We start from the raw sequence: 21,192 nt of genomic DNA on the forward strand, positions 1-21,192 counted from the left end.
TGTATTACACCACTGAATATGAGTATAAAGTAGCATAAAATGGAAATACTCCTAATTTGTTATTCAGTGCAATACTTGGGTAATATTTTAATAATACACATGAGATGGGAGATATGTAAGAAAAGAAAAGAAAAGAAAAGAAAAGAAAAGAAAAGAAAAGAAAAGAAAAGAAAAGAAAAGAAAAGAAAAGATTTTATTAATGCCACACAGGGGAAATTCACACATTACAGCAAGCTCAAAAGTAAGAAACAGAAAAAAAAGCAACAAAAAAAGGAAAAAAAGAAAAAGTGATTTAATTGCAAAAACGATAAAATATTATAAAATACAAATTAGGTAAAATGAAAAAAACATAAAATCTAAAATCTCTATACACATCATACACCTTTTACTCACACAGATAGGCCTACTGTATGTTAATGATGATTTTTGTTAAAAAATAAAACAAAAACTCCGTTCCAGCAGGTGGAGGTGTGACCACAGCTCTACGTTCTCGGCCCACAGCAGAAGAAAATATCAGGAATTTCGGGCTAGCGCCTTAAATCTCGCGACATTTGTGTACGTAGCCGGCTGATGCTCCGCAAGGTCAGTCGCACATGCGTGAGCTGCTGCTGTCGGCTGGCAGTGACCTGAGCAGAGCAGTCTGTTAGGAAAGCACTTTCTAGAAGCAACGACCGAGCTCTCCTCTTCTTCAGTCCGCTTTATAAGTAAAACTTAGAGTCTTCTCAGAGATGGCCAGAGGAAGCCGCAGCCGTTCTTCAGCGCCAGCCAGGTAAATATTACAATAACTTGCACTACTGAAAGTAGTGCTATATTGCAGGTGGTCTTATGTGTCTTGTTTGACATGCAGAAAGTCATTCAGACTGAAATATTAAATGGCATTGAGAGACTTGATAGGTTGTCTGAAGTCGGGCTTAATAACGAACTTATACTCTCATACAGCTTAATTATAGTTGCGTCATAAGTCACTGACATTAAGCGAAGCTGGGTTCTGGCAAGGTCACTACGGAAAAGATAGGGTTTCTGTAAGGGAAGTCATGGCAGTAGTTTGTAGGTTTGTGTGCCGTCAGTTTTTTAGAGGAGCTGTAATAGTTATTGGAAGCCTTTATAACTCCGTACGCTTCAGCTGCTACACTGCTTCAACATATGGCACTCAGTGGTATGGAGGCAACATCGTGCCAAAATTTCTGACCGTTTTTTTTTTTTTTTTAATTTTGTTTTGGCCTTGTTAGTGAAGCAGAACACTGACATTAGGCAGTTGTCTTCCTTAGGTTGTGACCAGAGTATTTAGTGCAACAGACATGTAACTAACAATGCAACTAACAAAATAATAACGTAGTTTCACTGTTTAATATTGACAGGCTCCCCGCGGATATATATATATATATATATATATATATATATATATATATATATATATATATATATATATATATAATATACACACCTATCTACCTTGTTGGTTTAAGCCTTGCCCTCTGGCACTGACACAGCTTAACTTTCGGTTTACAGTGGTTAGGTAACACTGTCTGGGTAACTGATCCTGAGACAGTTAGTCAATTAATTATTTAGTCTATTATGACTGCTCAGCTAGTGATTTTTTTTTTTTAGTGTCTGACTTATTTGGATTTTTAACAGACTGTTGTCTGGAGATACTTCATGCATTAAACATATTTTGAGTTGTGATGACAAATACAACACAAAAGATATATACAATGTGTTTAAAAACATCACTTTGAAACCTAGAGTGACATCACTTTTCTTCATCTGCTTTCAGACACGTTTAACAGGTATTTAAACTTTGAACCCAGAGCAAATTTGTATTATTTATTTCAAAAAGTTGGGACAATAAGCAACAAAGCGAGAAATGTCCAGCAAATTTTCATAATTGTCATGATTAGAGTTATGTTACAGACGTATTATGATTTTTTTTATTTTGTTTTGTTTTCTTTTTCATTTTTAAAAAATAATAATTCTCTTGTACTTTTTTATTTTTATTTATTTTTTATTAATTTCTTGCTAATTTTGGTGTCATTTCTGCTTAAGTTGCTCATCGCCTTCTTCCCACATTTAAACAGAAATCAAGACAATTTGCATTTTTGCTATTGTGTTAATTTCTGCTTAAATATTCTCATGGAATGGGAAAAATGTATCCTAAAATAATGAAATTTGAGTGCATTTGCTGTAGAAATCCACAATTACAGTATTTTATTTGTGTTGGGAATATAATTGGCTGAAAGGGTTAGCCGCTTCCTACTTCAGTGTGAGCATCCTATAATATTTATGATATTTGTAATTATAAACAGGTCCTTTGGGGCTTTCACTGTAGCAAACTGAAGGCAGAGAAATTTTACCTTTTTTTTAAACACTTTAGTAGACTGAACAAACTTCAGCCTCAGTTTTAGAAAAACTATCCGCCTGATATAAGATAGCTAAATATAATAATTACAAAGTGTTACGTGAAGGTATAGTTCATACTTTCACTTCATAATTTACATCTACAGAAGTGGTGGTATGCCACACAGTTGTCACTTTTGTGTTATGTCCCTTTAAGCTTCTCTAATGCACATGACTGAACACTTTTTTGCTCTGTTTGTAGCCCGCCTCCATCCCACGCTCCGGCCCCTGCTCATCCACCTCCCTCCGCCCTGGCCCCGGCTCCAGCTCAGTCCCAGGGCCCGGGCCTCATGGCTCAGATGGCTACCACGGCGGCTGGGGTGGCGGTAGGTTCGGCTGTGGGTCACGTGGTTGGCAGCGCCATCACAGGAGCGTTTAGTGGCGGCAGCAGCAGCAGTTCAGAGCCAGCGAAGCCTACATACCAGGTAAGAGGTGGAGTATAAACAGACACAGGATTATCATGGCGAGACAGCTGAATCTAGCTGGACTTTAACACGTCCAATAGGTTGTTGCTGTTTTTTGAGGTCGTGCACGTCTGTGTGGGTGTGCTTTGAGTCTGTCTTGTGGTGGTGTTTTTCCATCACCTGTCGGAGCTGCTTATACTCAGAATTTTCTTCAAGTGCTCCAACAATTTAAAGTATGGAGTAGGGGTTGACCGATACTGATTTTTCAAGGCCGATACTGATATCGATCATTAGTAGTTAATGAGACTGATAACTGATATTTGGAACCGATGTGAAATCTTTGTCAATATTTAAAATTTGAAACAGAAATTCCAACACGAAACTTTGTTTACATGCCTTTAGAAAATGTTTAATCAAAACTGAAACTTTCAACATCATATACAGCAACCTTTTCTTTTTATAAAGTTCAGTGAAAATTGAAATTAAAAAATGAATGAATAAAAATACCTCCCTAAGGTTTCATGTATTGCAGACTGCCCTCCCTGCTGCTGGTTGAGTGTAATACGCACACTTTTTCACTGATCAGTTTTATCGGCGATCATAAAAATAATACGCCAATACAGATAATCGGCAATCGGTAATCAATACAGATAATCGGATAATCAGTATTTTATATTGTAAGTAAAGGGAAGTTGTTGTTGCTTGTTTTGAAATGTGAGAACTTAAACTTTTTTGTCAATAAAACCTTTTTTTTCACTGTTGATAAAGGTGAGTTTTGGTGTCAGACATGTGATTTGAAGTGTTTCTCTCTTTGCTTGGTATGATTCCAGGAGCCCCCCCGGCCCGCTCCGGCCCAGCCGGGGCCCTGTCACTTTGAGGTCAAACAGTTCCTGGACTGCGCCACCAACTCCAGTGACCTGAGTTTATGTGAGGGCTTCAACGAGGCGCTCAAACAGTGCAAGTACTCCCACGGTGAGTCCCTGAAGCCGCATTATACAGCACTACTGAAACAAGCCATGAACAACTTATGAGAAATGCTACCATCCAATGGCTCTTTTACTCTGGGGTTTATATATATATATATATATATATATATATATCTTTTATGTTTTTATGTATTTACAACAAGGTATAGAGCTGTTGGAAACCTGAATTTTCGTTTGGGATTGATAAAGTTTCTATCTATCTATCTATCTATCTATCTATCTATCTAAACATAAGGAAGTATAAGTAGTTTAAGTAGAAGAAGTATAGATATTGTTGTTTAAGCTACATGTAACACATACTAAATACATTTGGTTAATCCTGGTATAATAATATTTGTTTTACATATAAACTTAGAGTTTTTTATTTTTGATTTGCTGTTTGTTTGTTTATTAAGATCCCCATTAGCTCTTGTTTTAAACAGTCACTGCTCTTTCTGGGGTCTCCATTACTTTCAGTAACAATATTTTCAATAACAAGATTACATAAATACACATCCATATAGTCACAGTACGGCTAGACACATTACAACACCTATACAACAATCAACACAAACTCAAAGACCGTCTAATACATACAGCAGCTCTGAATAATGATTTATCTCTTCCATAGCTTAAAAAATCAAGTACCTGGAAACGTATCCACTAAATCACAAGATCACGTGGATAGATGGCTCAAAATCTATTTCATATTTTCAAGACCATCAGAAGTATAGATCATATATAGTGTTCTACACTATTCCTTGTGTAAGACTACAATGTTAACTTTGTGTGAAAACATATCGTATTACTTCCAGAAATCAAAAAACGTGGTAATGAATTCCATGCCACCACTGTGCTACAGCAAGTCACTGCACGCGAGCTTATGACAACATAATATAATTCTAGTATTTATCATTTTGACCTCTTTTTCTTCTGTTTTCTGTAGGTGTGTCATCGCTGGTGTGAAGGATCAGTGTCAGCTGTCATGGCGGACATATTTTAATCATTAAACATACTGTAGACACGACCACATGATTCAATAATGTGTGCGGTGTACCTCAGGCAGTGAGCATGTTGGTTTTGTTGACTGGTGACTGTGATGTATGAAATGTTTTTGGTACAATGATAAACCTTTAATAAATAGCTGCTATTCAATTGTACATTCTGTGTTGTCTTTCATGTGATGGGGAGGGGGGGAAAAACTATATTTATAGCTAATTATCATAATTAAATATTCAAGACAAGGTTACGGAATACATTTTTTTAAGCACTTTTTTCCAGGTCATTTCACTTTTATCATTTTTTTAAAACAAATTTCTTGGTAATTTTCGAATAATTTCTTCTGTTGCTCATTGCTACTGGCAAAGTGTTGGCCTAGTCTAGAATTTTAGGGTAAATAATTTATTTACTAATTTCTAATTTTAATAGATTTTAGGGGACATTTTAAGAACTTTGTGTTTGTGCCACCAAGAAAGATTTTATATAACAATTTTAATGTGAACCAGTTTAAAATAATGTATAAAACATGACTTTCAACAGCTACAGGGATGAAGAGGGGGTTTGACAATCACCAGCTGTTTACAGGGGTCACTGTTTATCTATTTGGTTATTTAATATGTATTTTTCCTAGTTTATCTTCTTCTTTTTTTCTGTAGCCTAAATAATAAGGGATAATTGTAGATATTTGATTTTGGGTATGTGGGTTTATGCATATATGTTAATTAGCCAGAGTTTAGGTTTAAATGAATAGAGAAGCTGGTTAATTAAAATCCAATAATTGGGAAGGGTTGGGATTAATTAAATTTGTACGTCTCACTCCTTTTTCCAGCATGTAAACCAAGTCATCATGTGTTTGACCATTTCTTTTACTTTAGGTGTTTCATGTAAGTATGATTTTTTTTCTGTCCGCATGCTTGTATAACCATTTCTCTATTTTGTTTTTTTAGACGTTCAAAATTTAAAAAAGGATTTCAAATGACAATGGCGCAGCAATGGACTATATCCGGACCGTGGCAGCATTGCAACATTTCTGCTGCAAAACTCCAAAGAAGAAGAGGGAGGAAAAGTTTGCCCTTTCTAACGAAATCTATTCATTTGTACCCAAACCACAATTTTCCCCCTAATATTAACCAAGTAATCCCCTTCTGCCAACAGCAAAGTGGTTTATAACCCCCCCGCCCAACCCAAATGATAGACGCATCCTGGATAAGAAAACAGATCCTTGGTAGCTTTCAGCCAAAGCAGATTGCTGCATCCGGTCTGCTTTCAAAATAATAAAAAAAGTTTTTGGAGAAAACTAAATGGGGAGCAAAATCTATGAATACATCATTTATTTCATGTAGGCCTATATATGTTTTAGTGCCAATTTATTTGCACACAATTAAAAACTGCATAAAATCCAGAGGAATAATAATAATTTTAAAAAAGTGTCAGAAGAGGTCAAGAAGCAAGAGGTTTATACAAACAGATCCCCCCCTAAACTTGAAAATAACAATAATTAAAGAAAAAGAACAAATAAACAAACAAATAAAAAAAAACCTCCCAAATTAAAATTTTGCAGAAAAATAGAACAAAAGATGTATGACAATAAAGGGCAGGAAAAAAGTTATCAGCAAAAGGAAAAAGATATATATATATGTATATATATATATTTGTCTCATCACCTCTCCTTTCGTGACAAAAAAAAAATGCTGGCAGCAGAAATTTAGCTTTCCGGTTCTATCTCGCCGAACAGATTTATTTTGAAAATATTTAACCGGAAAAGTGAGGCTACAGTAGTCGTCTTGTCTCTGGTCTGTCTTTCGTCCTCTTCTCCAAACACAGTTGTCAGCAGGCTACAGTCCAGCAGAGATAAAGATGCCCTTCATCAACGTCCAGAGTAATTTACCGGCCAGCTCCTTCTCGGAGGACTTTCTGAAGAGCCTGTGCTCCTCCGCCGCTGCTGCTCTGGGCAAACCGGAGGACGTGAGTACATACGTCAAAGCTGCTGCGCGTGTCCACGCTACAGCACAGGTGGTTTACATTAGCCCTGTCCTGCAGCTATGCACATAAATGTTAATATGCTCACATGTGTCTCTGTGCCTCTAACACGCTTGCAACAGCATTAAATGTCTCTATAGTTAACAAGTAACTTTATAATATCTATACAAGTATAATAACTATATAAGTACCTATCAGAATGGACTATCACCTGTATAGATGTGTAGTAGTTCATTCTGCCAAGTAGAAATATTTATCAGAATGGACAGCTACCTGTATAAATGTATGTATATGTGTACTAGGTCATTCTGTCAGGTATAAGTTTTTATCAGGATGGGCTATCACCTGTATAAATGTACTTACGTATATGGGTAGTAGGTAATTCTGTCAAGTATGAATATCGGTCAGAATGGACTACTACCTGTAAATTGTACTTATCTGTGTAGTAGGTCTCTGTAAAGTATAAAATATTTATCAGAATGGGCTATCACCTGTATAAATGTACTTATATGGGTAATAGGTAAGTCTTTCAAGTATGAATATCTACCAGAATAAACTACTACCTTTATAAATGTACTTATGTGTAGCAGGTCACTCTGTCAAGTATAAAATATTTATCAAATGGACTATCTTCTGTACAAATATGGAATAAGTAGTTTTGTCAAGTATGAAAATAAAAGGAAACTAGGTGATTTTAAAATAATATAATCAATATAGAAATGTGCTGTTCTTTCGGAGATACTCGCAGAAGCCAGAATTCAAAATAATTTCCGCTTGAATCATAGATTGTTGCTTCTCAGAAGGGTAATGTTTTGTCGTGGAGTTGATGAGATCTGAACATAGTAACTAAATGCAATTCCAATAAGTGCCCAATATCATGTTCAATTTCTCACGTTTAGAACTAAATAAATTTCATGAAAAACCATTCATGCTTTCCTGTATGCTGCAGTGGCACCTGATCGAAAAAATAGCGCTACCAACTGCTTATTTCAGTGAACCACCTCCTAATATTTGCATTACAGTAGTGGATGGAGAAGCATATAGATTTATATTTTCTTTTGCAGATTTAAAAAAAAAAAGGTTAAAATTTGCACTACTTTTGGGTGGAAATCTCTTTTCATAAAAACACAAGTATTTGTTCTGTTCTGAATCTGATTTGGATTTGACTCTGTTAACATACAGTAGAGTTCAGTGTGTTGCTCAAGGACACTTGTGACACGCAGGAGAATGAGCTCTGACCTTGTGGTGGAGTTAAATGTGCTCACTTTGTTTGTGCTGATATGGCCTTGAAATGAGGTACTGTGTGTTTTCACTCTGATATGTCGTCACTGATGTCGGTCACGGTGGTTATCTTTCAGAGGATGAACATCGTGGTGACGCCCGGACTGCCCATGCTGATCTCTGGCTCGTGCTCTCCGTGCGTGATGCTGTCGGTGTCCGCCATCGGCGTGACCGACACTGCTGACAAGAACAAGGAGCACAGCGCCAAGATCTTTGAGTTTCTGACCAAAGAGCTGGGTCTGACTGAGGACAGGTGAGCTCGCCTGCGCACATATCAGCAACCTGCAGAGCAATATGAGGACATGCTGGAGCAGCACAGGTGCAGTCCTCAGAGCTGTTTTGTAATAACAAGGCCTGTACTTAACCCTTTGAAACCTGGAGCCATGTTGACTTTTCTTGTGCTGCTTTCAGATTCCATTTGCAAGTATTTAAACCTTTGAAATCTGAGTTAATTGATGCGATTTTTTTCAAAAACATGGGGGATAAAGGCAATGTGCAACTTGGTACGATATGTGAAATGTTCCACATACTGAAAAAATTAGTCGATTTAGAAAATGACTTTTAAAAAGCTAGGGAAATTTGTGGGGAAAAAAAGGGAAAAAAATCTAGTGAAACATATGTTCATAATTATCTTAATTACATGTTTAACATTATATCATGGAATTATTAGAATTTTTAAGCAGTAAGTTTTTCTCTCTCTTTTTCTTTTTCTCTCTTTTTTTCTAATTTACAAGTAATTTCCTCATACTTTTAACTTATTTCTTGGACCGTTTCTTCTGTTGTTGCTCATTGCCTTCTTCCCATGTTTTTGAAAGAAATCAAGCCAATTTGCTCAGGTTTCAAAGGGTGAAAGATATTATTTTCCAAAGACAATTTTCATGTGAAATAATTTTAAATTGAAGTTTTTTTTAAAAAAATCTGTGTTGATTGAAATTGCACTTATTCAAAGGTAGTGTAATAAAGGTCTGAATTACCTTCACACAATTCTTCATTTTAAAAAAAAATTATAATTAAGATTTCTTTGTTTCCCAAGCACAAAGGTGGAAATAAAAAACAACAAAGTAAAATAAACAACAAAGACAAAATTTTAAAGAATAAAAGAAAAAACAACAACAAAAGGCTGTTGTTAGCCAAATTATTATTTTAAGTATCAGCCTAGGATTTTACAAACGGTGCATCTTGAATTATAAGAACACGGCATCTCATCTCTGAGCCAAAATGCGCTGATGTGATGTGGAATGTCAGTGTTGTGAGTGCTGTCCTGACTCGACCCTCACAGTGTACACACACAGCTCTGAGCTCAGCCTCTCCAACTCCGCTGTTTGTTTCCTTTTTGGTTCGCAGGGTCGTCATTCAGTTCCACGCGCTGCAGCCTCACCAGGTCGGGAAGAAGGGAACCGTCATGAGCTTCTTGTGAAAGACGATGTGGTGGATACATCTCACGGCTTCATTCCAGACAGGATGGATTTATATGAACCACACAATGAAGTAAAGATAGTCATTTTAAGGTCACGTACTGTATTTTTATATCAGATCCACATACTCTAACTGGCACAACTGCAGTTATTCCTAAAGCTGTAAAACATGATGCAATAATGTCGATTTTTAATGATTAAAAGACCTGTCGTTTTTATCATTCCCAAAATCATCACATGAAATTCATGAAGACAAATTCTGACTTTTGCACAGTAAATGTAACTGTATTTACATTTTTAAGTTTCCTTTCACCCCTTAAAATCAAGAAAGCCTTGTGACCCCACTCGTGAAGCTTTGGTGACCTCTAGTGGGGGTTGGAAACCTGAGGTTGGTAACCACAGGACGAACTGCTGGTTTGAAGCTAGCTGACATGAAGAAATTCCTTAACCTGTTGTTTGGTAAATTTGTCTCCGGCAGGTTTGGATGAACGCTTCCATTTGTTGATGGAATTAAAGAGAAATAAACGGGCACTTGAATGCATCACCTGGAAAAACTGTTGCATCTTTTTTCTTTATTTCCTAAAGCAGAGTCATTGAATGACATTCAGCTTAGCCCTCAAAATAAGTAAAAATAATAATACAATATTATTTGAATCTACTTGAAAGAAAAAAAAAAAATATATATACATAAATAGACTTGACATAACATTAAATCTGGAGGCTTTTTATTAAACTTGTGAAACCTGGACTGACATTAGTTTTCTTGTACTCAGATGACTTCAACTAACATTTAAACCTTTCAAACATGAGCAGGTTGATTTAATTTCTTTCAATATGGGAAAAAGGGCAATAAGAAACTTGGCAACAAATATTTGAAAAAGATGTTATGAAAATGACCAGAAAGTTACCTGAGTGTGAGAGAGAGGGAGTGATAATCTAAAAAAATAAAATAAAATTGAAAAATATTAAGAAAACGATATTAAAAATTATTAGAGATATATATTTTTAATTGTGATAGGATTTTTAAAATTATTATTAAAGCACTTGTTATAAGCTCTTATCAGGTCATGTGCAATTTTATTTTGTTCCTTTTCTTTTTTTTTCTTTCCGGCATAACTTTTCAGTGCAAATTTTTTGTATTTTTAGTTCAATTCTTGTGACGTAGCTTGATGCGTGATTTCCATGTTTTTGAAAGAAATCACTCTAGGTGCTAAGGTTTAAAGGGTTAAATGAACGGTTAAACTGATATTATGCAATTAGATTCTTATTTAAAGAAAGAATGGCTGCTTCATTTGTAAATGATTACAGTATCAACACAAAAACATTTTAACACTTATGCCTGAAAAACTGAAAAACCATGGGTGCATTCTGGTACGGATGTCCTGTTCTTTGTGTGTGTGTGTGTGTGTGTGTGTGTGTGTGTGTGTGTGTGTGTGTGTGTGTGTGTGTGTGTGTGTGTGTGTTCATGTTGATGTTTTCTGCTGCAGACCAATAGTTACCAGTTGGCTCCTTGCAACAAAAGAGGAAGCTCACATGTACTATCAGTCCATTAAGAAAAAAGGTGTGTGATATGGTGAGAGAGAACCAAAGCATCATGGTCCACAGTTGTTTCTAAAGCAGGCGTGTTACATACAGATGCAATGCATACATGTTACATAACTCCTCATTTTAATGACAAAGAGCAGGAACTGGGCGAATTCTCAGTTATGTAAACTCTGAGTAGATTATGTTACCTCTCACCCACAGATTTACAAAGCTTTGTCTGGCTATTGGTTAACTTCATACTGCTGGACACCAGAGAGTACAGAAAAGCAAGAGGATTCACGCTACAACTACTACTTTGAATTCACACACACACACACACACACACACACACACACCCTCAAAAATGCTAAAACTTAAAGAAAGTAACATAATTTTAAATATATAATTATATTAAAATACTGTCTTTCAGACATTTTTCCTAGTTTTTGTTTTTAGTTTACCCCACCCCCTTTTTTTCTTTCTTTTAAAAATCAAACCCATGTGCTCAAGTTTTTAAAAGTTCAACAGCTGGTAAAAGAAACGCAGCACATAAAAAACTGATGTCGATCCGGGTTTTAAATGGTTAACATTCTAGACAGGCCGACGGAAAACAAACTTTGTCCTGGTGAAGTTTGTGGGTCACAGACTCGTCAGGAAGAGGGACGGCAGCTGTGTGTCGCTGAAGAGGAGATAACTATCTCAGCGCAATAAACCATCTTTGGTGTCTCAATAACATCTAGAGAGAAGAAGAGCCCGAACAGTACCGCAGTTCTGTGCGCAAGCAACTGAAGCAACAATGGCATTAGAGCTGTATTTGGACCTTTTCTCTCAGCCCTGCCGCTCAGTTTATATCTTCGCCAAGAAGAACAACATTCCCTTTGAATTCAAGAAAGTTTCGCTGATGGACGGTGAGTCGAAGTTTGTGCACAGAAGAAAGAAAACTTTTCTGTCCTTCTCCAAACCAGAGACAGAACCGCTGCAGAAGAGGACTTCAGAGCAGGCCTGCACAAATACGAAACGTTAAACAATATATTCATATTTACAAAAGTTAAATTCGTTTTCTGTTTCGGAGTATGGAAATGTCATGGGTTGGATAACATGCTGCTACGGGAAGCCCTAAGCTACGGAAGCCCTAAGCGGACGTGGTTTTTTTTTTTGTTTGTTTTTACAAGCCGTTTTCTCGATATAACGAGATATTATCTCGTTATAACAAGATATTATCTCGTTATCTCGAGAAAACGGAGTTTGTTTTCCTGAGATATTATCTCGTTATCTCGAGAAAACGAACTTTGTTTTTTGGTTTGTTTTTTTAAACTTTATTGAATGAATGTCAGAAGAAGAAGTGGCGGGTGGATGATGTGACAGCAGGTGCCGTGCGGTGTTCAGCGCGGACAAATGCGCAAGGTAAGATGGTTATTACAGGAACACATCACCCAAATTCATCAGTAATCATAACTAGATTATTATACTGTTGCTCCGGTGCTTTTTGGTACGTGCAGGGGCGAGAACCTGCACGCATTTGTCCGCGCTGAACACCGCACGGCACCTGCTGTCACATCACCCACCGAGCCACTTCTTCTTCTGACATTCATTCAATAAAGTTTAAAAAAACAAACCAAAAAACAAAGTTCGTTTTCTCGAGATAACGAGATAATATCTATAATAACAGATAATATCTCGTTAAACGAGATAATATCTCGTTATATCGAGAAGACGGCTTGTAAAAAAAAAAACAACAAAACACGTCCGCTTAGGGCTTCCGTATGCTGCTGTATGGACAACGTTTTCCATCGTTAACTGCAGTGCACAGCTGCAACCGTAACATTACAGGTACATTCAGTATTTTTGAGTCTTCTTTTTGTGTTTAGGTGGGTGGCAACATCAGAAAACTTTGCTTTCAGCAAGTGTTTTCTAGTTATGTCAATTTTTTTTGTGGATTCAAAAACAGTAAGTAACTACAATGAATGAGCCATCTGAATTTGTGCTTAAAGTGCTAAATTGCCTGATCAGTTCAAATTTACTTTTTTCTTTACAAACAACCCTTTTTTATTTTACAAAGCAGTCTTTCTAGAGGCTAACAGGATGTAAAATAATAATAATAATAATTTAAAAAATATATTTGAAACACAAAGTGTTAAAATTTAAATACAACGCCTTTGTTTTGGTAAGGGACTGTACTTTATTTATTAGAGCAGGGGGGTGGCTGGGGTGTAACTTTGTTTTTTGTTGTTGTTTTTATTTTTTCAGCTACAAATATATTTCTTTGAGCTTCCCTGAATGCCTGGTGAAAATGCATGACCTTCCCTACATCACAAATAACTGTATTTCACAATGAAGTGAAGTTTTGAGATTTTTAAAGAAAACACACCTTTCAAACCCACTCGTGGATTTTAGAGTTCCGGAGGTATAAATACAAAATACAGCCTTTAAGAGTTGAATGCCCCTAAGGTTATCAAAATAACACTTTAGATACCCCCAAAAGGGGCCCCAAGTAGGGCTGGACGATGAGGAGACAGTCAAACATCACAATATTTTTGACCAAATACCTTGATATTGATAGTGTGATCATATTGTAGGGCTGACTATTTGTGCTTTCACAGAATATTTACACATTATGATTTCTAATAAATAATCATCAATAATGTGAATATAATGACAAAGTGGGTAAAGATAAATACACCAATTTACCATAAACCAGGAAAATACCAAAAGTATGATATAATCCAAAATCTCCTGCACACTGATATTATGCACATTGATGAAATAAACACTGATATAATGAACATTTATATATATGTAATATGTAATATTATGTAATATGTATACACATATTGCACATTGATATTTTGCACATTGATATAATACCCATTGATATATTGCACATTGATATACAGTATATGCACATATTACACATTAATTTATTGCACATTGATAAAATACACATTGATATATTGCCCAGCTGTAGTCCCAAGATTAACCTGAGTGGTCATTTTGACTAAGAGGACAAGAAAGAAAGCACATTTATTTTTGTTGTGTAAAATAATCTCTTTTTAATGGACAGTTTCCACTCTCTGCACCATGGACTCACTTTAGTTAGTACCAAACAAGTGTGGAGGTTTGAGTCCCATCCATGAATCTAAGTAAAGCCAGTGCTAAAAATGTACTGTCCTATCAGTTAGTAGCTCCATATGCAGAGCGGCATCTAGTGCCTTTGTGAGTAGCTCTAGATAATTCCAGACTAAAATCTTAAATGCTGCTGCTGACTGCCCCCTGCCTGTGTGCTGGTTTCAGGTGAGCAGTATTTAGAAGAGTTTGGGAAGATAAGCCTGATAAGAAAAGTTCCTGCTATGCGAGATGGAGACTTCGGCTTGGCTGAAAGGTGCTTCTTTCAATGTTCTTTGACATAAATCACATAAGTCTCCCTCCAGACACATTTGTGTACTTGTATGAATGGTAATGTTTTATGTTTAGTTATGTTTAAAAAAGTAAAAAAAAAAAAAAACATACAAGGAAATGACTTTTAAAAAATAAATAAAATAAGAAATATTATACTAAATATGATAATGAATGATAAATATAGTTTGTAGACTAGGGATGCAGGATATTGATTTTTTTTAGATATCTGATATGCCGAATCATAACAACTCATTTGGCAGACAAACAGTATTGATATATCCATCTTTTTTCCCCACTTAATTCCAGTGATCATCGGGTCTCTTCTATAGTGGAATTAACATCATATTATGCATATTTTTTATCATGATGGCTCACCAGCAGATGGAGACATAAAATACAATGCTTTTCAACAAATGTGATATTCACTCATTGTGCAAAATAAGGACAATATTCTAACTTAGGGCGGATGTTCTGTACATGTCCCCTTTGTCAATAAATCAAATATATATCGGTTTGTGATACTACTAATACTGAAATACACTTTTTGATAATCCTCTAATTTCTCTCTCTCTCTTTCTCCTTTTTTTAAACATTAATTTTCAGGCTGGTTTCTTGTCACCTTTTACTAATTTCTTGCAATGTGCTCATTGCCTTTTCCCATGTTTTTGAAGAAAATTAAACCTCTTTTTTTTTTTTTTTAAAGTTTCAAAGGTTTAAATACTGGTTGACCCTTTGGAACCTGTGCAAATTGGCTTGATTTCTTTCCCCAAAAAACTGAAAATGGGAAGACGGTGACGAGCAGCTCAACAAGAAATGACCCAAATATTAACAAAAAAAAAATAGTACGAGAAAGAAATTTACCTAAAAATAAGAATAAAAAGTAAAAAAAAACAACAAAAAACCCAAGTAAATCGCCTCAAAAAGTTCTTAAAAATTAAATACATTTTATTTCCTGTAACATTTTGAATGAATTATTAATAGAATTAAAAATATAGTTTTCATTTTTTAAGCATATTTAATAATCCCCCCAAGCCAATTTTCAGATAATTTCCTTGTCAATTTCTGCTTCTTTTTTTTTTTAGTTTGCGAGATATTTCTTGCCAAGTTGCAAACTTCTTCCTAATTTGTTTTTCTGTGTTTTTGAAATAAATTAGAAAAAGGTTTTAATACAAGTAAAACGCGTCTCAGTGCAGCACAAGAAAAGTAATTTCGATCCAGGTGTTAAAAGGTTAAAGGGCATCTAAATGCAGCCAAAGAAACACTGATGCCCATTCAGGTATTAAAGGGTTAAAAGCACCTCTCTAGTGACAAACTTTTGCACAGATACAAGTCAGCATGATCAAAGTCAGACATTTCAGGCGTCATAAACAGAAAAGCACATGTTTGAGTGGAGGGGGACTTTACACAGTCATGTGTTTGCCTCTGCAGCATCGCCATCCTGCTCTATCTGGCTGAGAAGTTTAAGACTCCAAACTTCTGGTACCCAGCTGACCTCCAGCAGCGTGCTCGCATCAATGAGTATCTGTCATGGCAGCACACCGGCATCCGCTGGCATGGATCCAAGATGTTCTGGCTGCGGGTGAGTTCACTGACACCTGTCCTGGTTTCCTGCATCAGCTGTTACCTCCAGCTTCCGGAGGAGTGACGTCAGCTGCAAGGAAAACGTCAGCGCTGGCCCAACTAGCAACTTTTGGTTCAAAATACGTTCTGCGAACGGTTCAATTTCGTAATGTTTTCAGCAGCAAGTTTTCTTTTAGTTCCCAGAATGTTCCTATTAAAGTTCAGGTAACATTCTCTAAAAAAAAATCAAAAAATGTTAAAAAAATGTTGGTTTTTTTTCACATTAAGGAACATTTTATAAAACAGATTTTGTAATCTCAACCCTCAATAACATCCTGAAAACATTTCCTAAATGTTGCTTTCAAAAATGTTCTTCCAGTGTTCTCTTATAACATTGTGGGAATGTTTTATAAAAAAGAACAGAGCACCTCTCAACATCACCAAACATCCTCAGAATACTGCAGTTCAAACGTTACTGTCTTAGTCAGCATTTAACCTTATTTGAAATGAAAAACATCCTTGAAACGTTCTTGGTACATTGGAGTAAATTTTTTTCTTTAAAACATAATCACAACTTGTATGTAACGTTAACCAATGTTGTCAAAACATTCCCTGCTAGGGAATTACAGTAGCTATGTGCAAGTCCTTTCCTGCGTCACGTAACAGTGGTGTTGCGGTGATGTGTCGTAGCCTCAGTCCTGAGTTTGAATCTCAACTGGCTTTAAATTGAGAGTGAGGAAAGGGTTAACCTTCTTCCTACTTAGCAGTGTGAGAGAAGACAAGAGTGCGCTGACAAGCCGAGCCGTTTGACTTTTGTTTTCCCCGTGCTGTCCGAGCAAGTCACGAGGTTTTCTTGGTCTTTTTTCAGGAAAAAAACACACTCTGCTCTGTTATTGTTTCTGCTGTATCTTCTTTCTCCTAAAAAGTGTTTTTACAAGGAATTCAAACATTTTGTATCAAGGACAAGCTCACTGTCAGAGTGGAGTACTGTGTTATTTCATGTGTGCTTCCCGGAGACTCAAACGAAAGTCTTGTGTTTGTTCTTGTAGGTTTTGATTCCCAAGATTCTGGGCGTGGATGTCCCGCAGGACAAGCTGGACTCAGCCTTGGAGGACCTGAACGGCTCACTGAAACTCATGGAGGAGAAGTTTATCCAGGACAGGCCTTTCATTGCAGGAGATCATATCTCACTAGCTGACCTGGTTGCCATTGTTGAGATTATGCAGGTGAGCTGAAAGGGCCTTCTACAATCACAATGGACCAAATTCAGAGAATTCATGAAGGGTTGTTCAAGTGTTTTTGCACAGTGAGCCTGTTTACACGACTGCAAACCTGCTTCTAAAGAAGATCATTATTTAAGATGTTTGAATGTGTTTTTCTATTTCTACTTGATTTGAGAGGGGCAGTGCTTTGCGTCTTTTCAGAATCGTTTTATTGCCAGACTTGGGAGCGGCCATGTATGAGGGAGTTTCGCGATGCAATAACAGCTCTTGTTGCTCCTGCTGCATCATGAGGGAGCCAGTTCCTACTGACAAGCACATAGCCATAGCAAAAAGTGTTTACATTGCAGTTTTGCCAAATCTGACTTTTACAAATCGCCTGAAATACCACCTCATGTGAGCGTAAAAACCTTTTGTGATAATTTCTTTTTTAAATTGCTGCATTTCCATTAGACGTATTTTATGTTCGCAATTTCAGTTTGCGCAATTTGAGGGTCAATGGAAACCCGCCTAGCTTGTCTTGCTTCTCTGTAGGAAAGGTGGTGGTGCCTTTTGCATATCAGTGCCCTGGGGCCTGTTGTGCCATGATCTGCCCATGGTGTCAGTGCATTTCCCTCATAAGGGGCTCACTTTTAAAATCAGATTTTCTCCTCGACCCTTTTCCATCACGGAATGTAATATAGCAAATAGCTTGGGGTTTGATTTGAAAATGTCTGTTTCCACGAGTGGAATAAAGTGAAAGTGAAAATAAATGAAGTGATACAAAGGGCTGCCTGAAGGGTAGAAAAGTGATTGAAATACATAATTCCAACTTTCCCTGAAGGACACAGGTCGCAGTTTGGGAAACTGGGATAAAAGTCTCCGCAGACACCCACTGATTCTATCAAAATGATTGACAAGCCAAAAGAATTGGTCCCAAACCTAAGTGTGAGTCACTGAATAGAGGGGAAACAAAATGAACGGCCACAAGAACAATTACACTTCCAACACACACTTGACTAAGATTTCCACTCAAAACAAAAAAACGCACAGAAAGCCAACTGAAGGTGTTGACTCTGGAGACACACAGCTGTCTGAGCAGGAAAACCTCCCTAAATAAGCTCCCAGCAGGCTGATCACCAGCAGCTGAGAGAAACATCACAGCTGCACCCAATAGCTCCTGCTTAGCAAGAAAACCTGGATTTTGGTTCTGTGTGTATCTGTGACCAGAACAGTATCTGAAACACTTCAGCAGGTTTTGATAAATCACTGGAAGTTATGCATTTAGTATTTGCTTTCTTGTTAAAGGAACTGGTTATTATGAACCATTCTGCATTGATGAGAACGTTATGGGTTAGTGGTCACAGCGGATGGCTGACGGGTTGGCTTTTTCCACATCAACACCTCAGGGACTGTTTGCCGAATCTTACCCAGTTTTCATTCTTCATTTTCTTAGACTTTTGGCTGCGTTCATGCATATGGCATACATTTTGGCAAGATTGGTTTTTTTTTGTTTAATCTTAGAATTTGCCATGTTTACTATTTTTCACCTGCTGATGTCATTTTAAATTTTTTAACCATATTTGGTACATGGAGAAAATAAATACTATTTCCACTGGGTGCACTATCACAATCAATGTTGCTGCTAATCATTGACATATCCCAGACTATGATAATTAAACAAAAAACACAAAACAAAACACAAAAACAAACGAGTTGAAGTATTTTAAAAATAATCTGTTTTTTTCATTCTTTTCTTCTATCTAAAAACATAGTGGCATCGTGCCGAAAACCTGGCATTTAAAAGGTTAAAATTCTGAAAATTACTGAATATGTGATATTTATGATTAGGACTGATGTTGGTTAAAAAAGCCTGATTTTAAGAAAGCGCATTTTGTGTGCAGAGTGGCATGAGTGTGAGTATTTGACACTCAACAAAAAAATAATAATGTATAAAAGTCAGTGTTGCTCCTAATTAGCTAGGCTTCAAAAATCGACTTAGCATGTAATATATTGAAAATAATAAATTTTTTTGTAAAAAAAAAAAAAAGTACTTAAAACTTAGTGGCATCATGACAAAAACCTGGCATTTAAAGGGTAAAACATTCTGAATATTAATGAATATTTGACACATATGATTAGGACTGATTATGGTTAAAAAATCAACAAAATGAAAGCAGACAATAATATGAATGTATAATATTTTAAAAGTGCGTGATCTGAGTGTGTGTGTAATATTAAAGCTTAAAGGGTTAACAGGCCTTCTGTGTGATTCTCTCACTGACAGCCCGTGGGCTCTGGCCTGGATGTGTTTGATGGGAGACCCAAGCTGAGCGCGTGGCGAGACAGAGTCCAGGCCGCCATCGGAAAGGAGCTGTTTGACGAAGCCCACCAGATGATCCTGGGAGCTCTGGAGAGCATGAAGCACATAGACGGCAGCAAGTTGGAGTTCTTCAAGCCCAAAATCCTCAAGTTATTCCTGTGAAGAGAAGTTTTGGTCAATTTAGATTAAAGTGCAATCAACCTTTTTTTCATATTTTTTCCTGCATTTTAGCCATTTTTTGAGGGAAACATTCACCACCTAGAGTCCACTTGTAAGAAAAACACTGTAAGAATTGCTTTTTCTTTTACTTGAAAGGAAATTTATAACCAAAGTTGTCATGTAGCACATTGAAAGTGAAATTTGGAGCGTCTTTGTGCAGCTCAGCAGCCGACGGTGCAGTGAAGATTTGAGTCTGCTGAGTGTCGACTTCACGCTACGCTGTTACTCTTCAAAACCTGAGCAAATTAAAGTTAAAATTGATCTGATTAAAAAAATCAGAAACTTACGTGGAAATAAGCGACAAAAATAAGTAAATACATTTAAAAGAAAACAACAAAAAAACTTCACAAGTAATGGCCAACAAAAATATAAATTAGTAAAAAGTTATGAGAAATTACCTGGTAGTAAGTGACAAAAAAAAACAAAACAAAAAAAAACCCAACTTCACAAGAAATGGACAAAAAATTGCAAGAAATTAGTAAAAAGTCAGAAGAAAATTACCTGATATTAAGTGACAATAACGATAAGTAAAAAACCAAAATGGACAGGAAATTTAAAAAAAAAAAAGATATATTTGCTTTATATTTTTGCACAACAAAACAGAGGTCAATTCAGATGTTAAAGGGTGTTTAAACACCTGGAATACACCTGCATCAAATCCCAAGGGCCGGTGTGATGACTAAGCTACCTAGCAGTTTCCTGTCGCAGAGCAGGTTGCAGTATATTTTCTATCATATTATATAATCTCCAGAATAATATCAATGTTTTAAATGGCTGTTGTTCCCCTTTAATACTTCACTGTGTATATAAATGCACTTAATCGCCTGTGCTCAGTGTCAGGAGATACAACATGTTAATGATTTTTCAAGAATTAAAGAATTATGTGTTTGACTGAAATCTTGAGAAGGGATGGTACATTTTGGGATGCCCCTGTAGCTCAACCAGCTATTGAAGTTCACGCCATGAAGGCTGGTTCCCTGCAGCAGCAGTCGAGATCCGAGTCCATTCCCAGGCTCTTTGGTACACATTATCTTCTCTCGCTATCAAAATAAAACAGAAAAAAACAAACAAACAAACAAAAAAAAAAACTAAAGTAAAAGACAGCTTGTCCTATTCAGTGCTGATAACATGATTGAATACGTTAACACTGTTTCACTTAGTAAAACAACACAACAAGAACTCAAATAATTAGTTTAACAGCAAACTGGCACAAAATGTAATTGGGGCTACTTATTAATGATGATGCCTACAATAAGAATTTGCTCTTCTACTTCATTGTAATTTGTATTAATGACGAGGTTAGAAATATGTCTACACTTAAACCATAACTTACTATGACCTACCTGATAAATGTTGTGTAATTCTTATATCTCTTGTAGCACCAAAACCACAGATCAAGGCTGTAGTTCTGAGATGTCTGCGCTGTACTTTATTGAAACGGCTTTCATACAAGCCTGGTAAACAACCAGTGTAACTTTCTGAGCTGAATGACCCGTCATCTTCAGACTACAGCTGAACTTCAACAACAACTTT

At 36.4% G+C, this 21,192-nt stretch overlaps 3 protein-coding genes across 4 annotated transcripts; all 3 read left to right on the forward strand.

Moving 5' to 3' along the window:
* Positions 1-559: 559 nt before the first annotated feature.
* On the forward strand, positions 560-4,923 carry chchd10 (coiled-coil-helix-coiled-coil-helix domain containing 10). The gene is made up of 4 exons (XM_088075424.1): positions 560-769; positions 2,597-2,819; positions 3,629-3,770; positions 4,710-4,923. Exons 1-4 carry the CDS (start codon positions 729-731, stop codon positions 4,727-4,729), a joined length of 426 nt encoding a protein of 141 aa, XP_087931550.1. The 5' UTR covers positions 560-728; the 3' UTR covers positions 4,730-4,923.
* Positions 4,924-6,520: 1,597 nt separating this feature from the next.
* Positions 6,521-9,992, forward strand: ddt (D-dopachrome tautomerase). 2 transcript variants are annotated; one of them, XM_088075425.1, is made up of 3 exons: positions 6,521-6,775; positions 8,101-8,276; positions 9,368-9,992. In XM_088075425.1, the coding sequence occupies exons 1-3, from the start codon at positions 6,620-6,622 to the stop codon at positions 9,438-9,440; spliced, it is 405 nt and encodes a 134-aa protein (XP_087931551.1). In that variant the 5' UTR covers positions 6,521-6,619; the 3' UTR covers positions 9,441-9,992. The 2 variants fall into 2 exon arrangements, with proteins under 2 accessions (XP_087931551.1, XP_042336950.1); XM_042481016.2 differs by having other exon boundaries at positions 6,532-6,727; positions 9,368-9,668.
* A 1,676-nt stretch (positions 9,993-11,668) lies between these two features.
* On the forward strand, positions 11,669-20,556 carry gstt1b (glutathione S-transferase theta 1b). The gene is made up of 5 exons (XM_088075426.1): positions 11,669-11,870; positions 14,254-14,341; positions 15,787-15,937; positions 16,968-17,144; positions 19,405-20,556. Exons 1-5 carry the CDS (start codon positions 11,759-11,761, stop codon positions 19,600-19,602), a joined length of 726 nt encoding a protein of 241 aa, XP_087931552.1. The 5' UTR covers positions 11,669-11,758; the 3' UTR covers positions 19,603-20,556.
* Positions 20,557-21,192: the final 636 nt, after the last annotated feature.

Source organism: Plectropomus leopardus, chromosome 3, assembly GCF_026936395.1.
Source record: "Plectropomus leopardus strain MGB_pleo_1.0 chromosome 3, ASM2693639v1, whole genome shotgun sequence".
Taxonomy (NCBI): domain Eukaryota; kingdom Metazoa; phylum Chordata; class Actinopteri; order Perciformes; family Serranidae; genus Plectropomus; species Plectropomus leopardus.

What these genes read in the sequence shown, in the direction of transcription:
- chchd10 (XM_088075424.1), top strand. Translation starts at nt 729, where the DNA reads ATGGCCAGAGGAAGCCGCAGCCGTTCTTCAGCGCCAGCCAG. An exon ending in CAGCGAAGCCTACATACCAG is followed by an intron (nt 2,820 to 3,628) that starts GTAAGAGGTGGA and finishes GTATGATTCCAG; the next exon opens with GAGCCCCCCCGGCCCGCTCC. An exon ending in ACAGTGCAAGTACTCCCACG is followed by an intron (nt 3,771 to 4,709) that starts GTGAGTCCCTGA and finishes TGTTTTCTGTAG; the next exon opens with GTGTGTCATCGCTGGTGTGA.
- ddt (XM_088075425.1), top strand. Translation starts at nt 6,620, where the DNA reads ATGCCCTTCATCAACGTCCAGAGTAATTTACCGGCCAGCTCCTTCTCG. An exon ending in GTGTCCACGCTACAGCACAG is followed by an intron (nt 6,776 to 8,100) that starts GTGGTTTACATT and finishes GTTATCTTTCAG; the next exon opens with AGGATGAACATCGTGGTGAC. An exon ending in CTGGGTCTGACTGAGGACAG is followed by an intron (nt 8,277 to 9,367) that starts GTGAGCTCGCCT and finishes TTTGGTTCGCAG; the next exon opens with GGTCGTCATTCAGTTCCACG.
- gstt1b (XM_088075426.1), top strand. Translation starts at nt 11,759, where the DNA reads ATGGCATTAGAGCTGTATTTGGACCTTTTCTCTCAGCCCTGCCGCTCA. An exon ending in GACTTCGGCTTGGCTGAAAG is followed by an intron (nt 14,342 to 15,786) that starts GTGCTTCTTTCA and finishes TTGCCTCTGCAG; the next exon opens with CATCGCCATCCTGCTCTATC. An exon ending in CCATTGTTGAGATTATGCAG is followed by an intron (nt 17,145 to 19,404) that starts GTGAGCTGAAAG and finishes TCTCACTGACAG; the next exon opens with CCCGTGGGCTCTGGCCTGGA.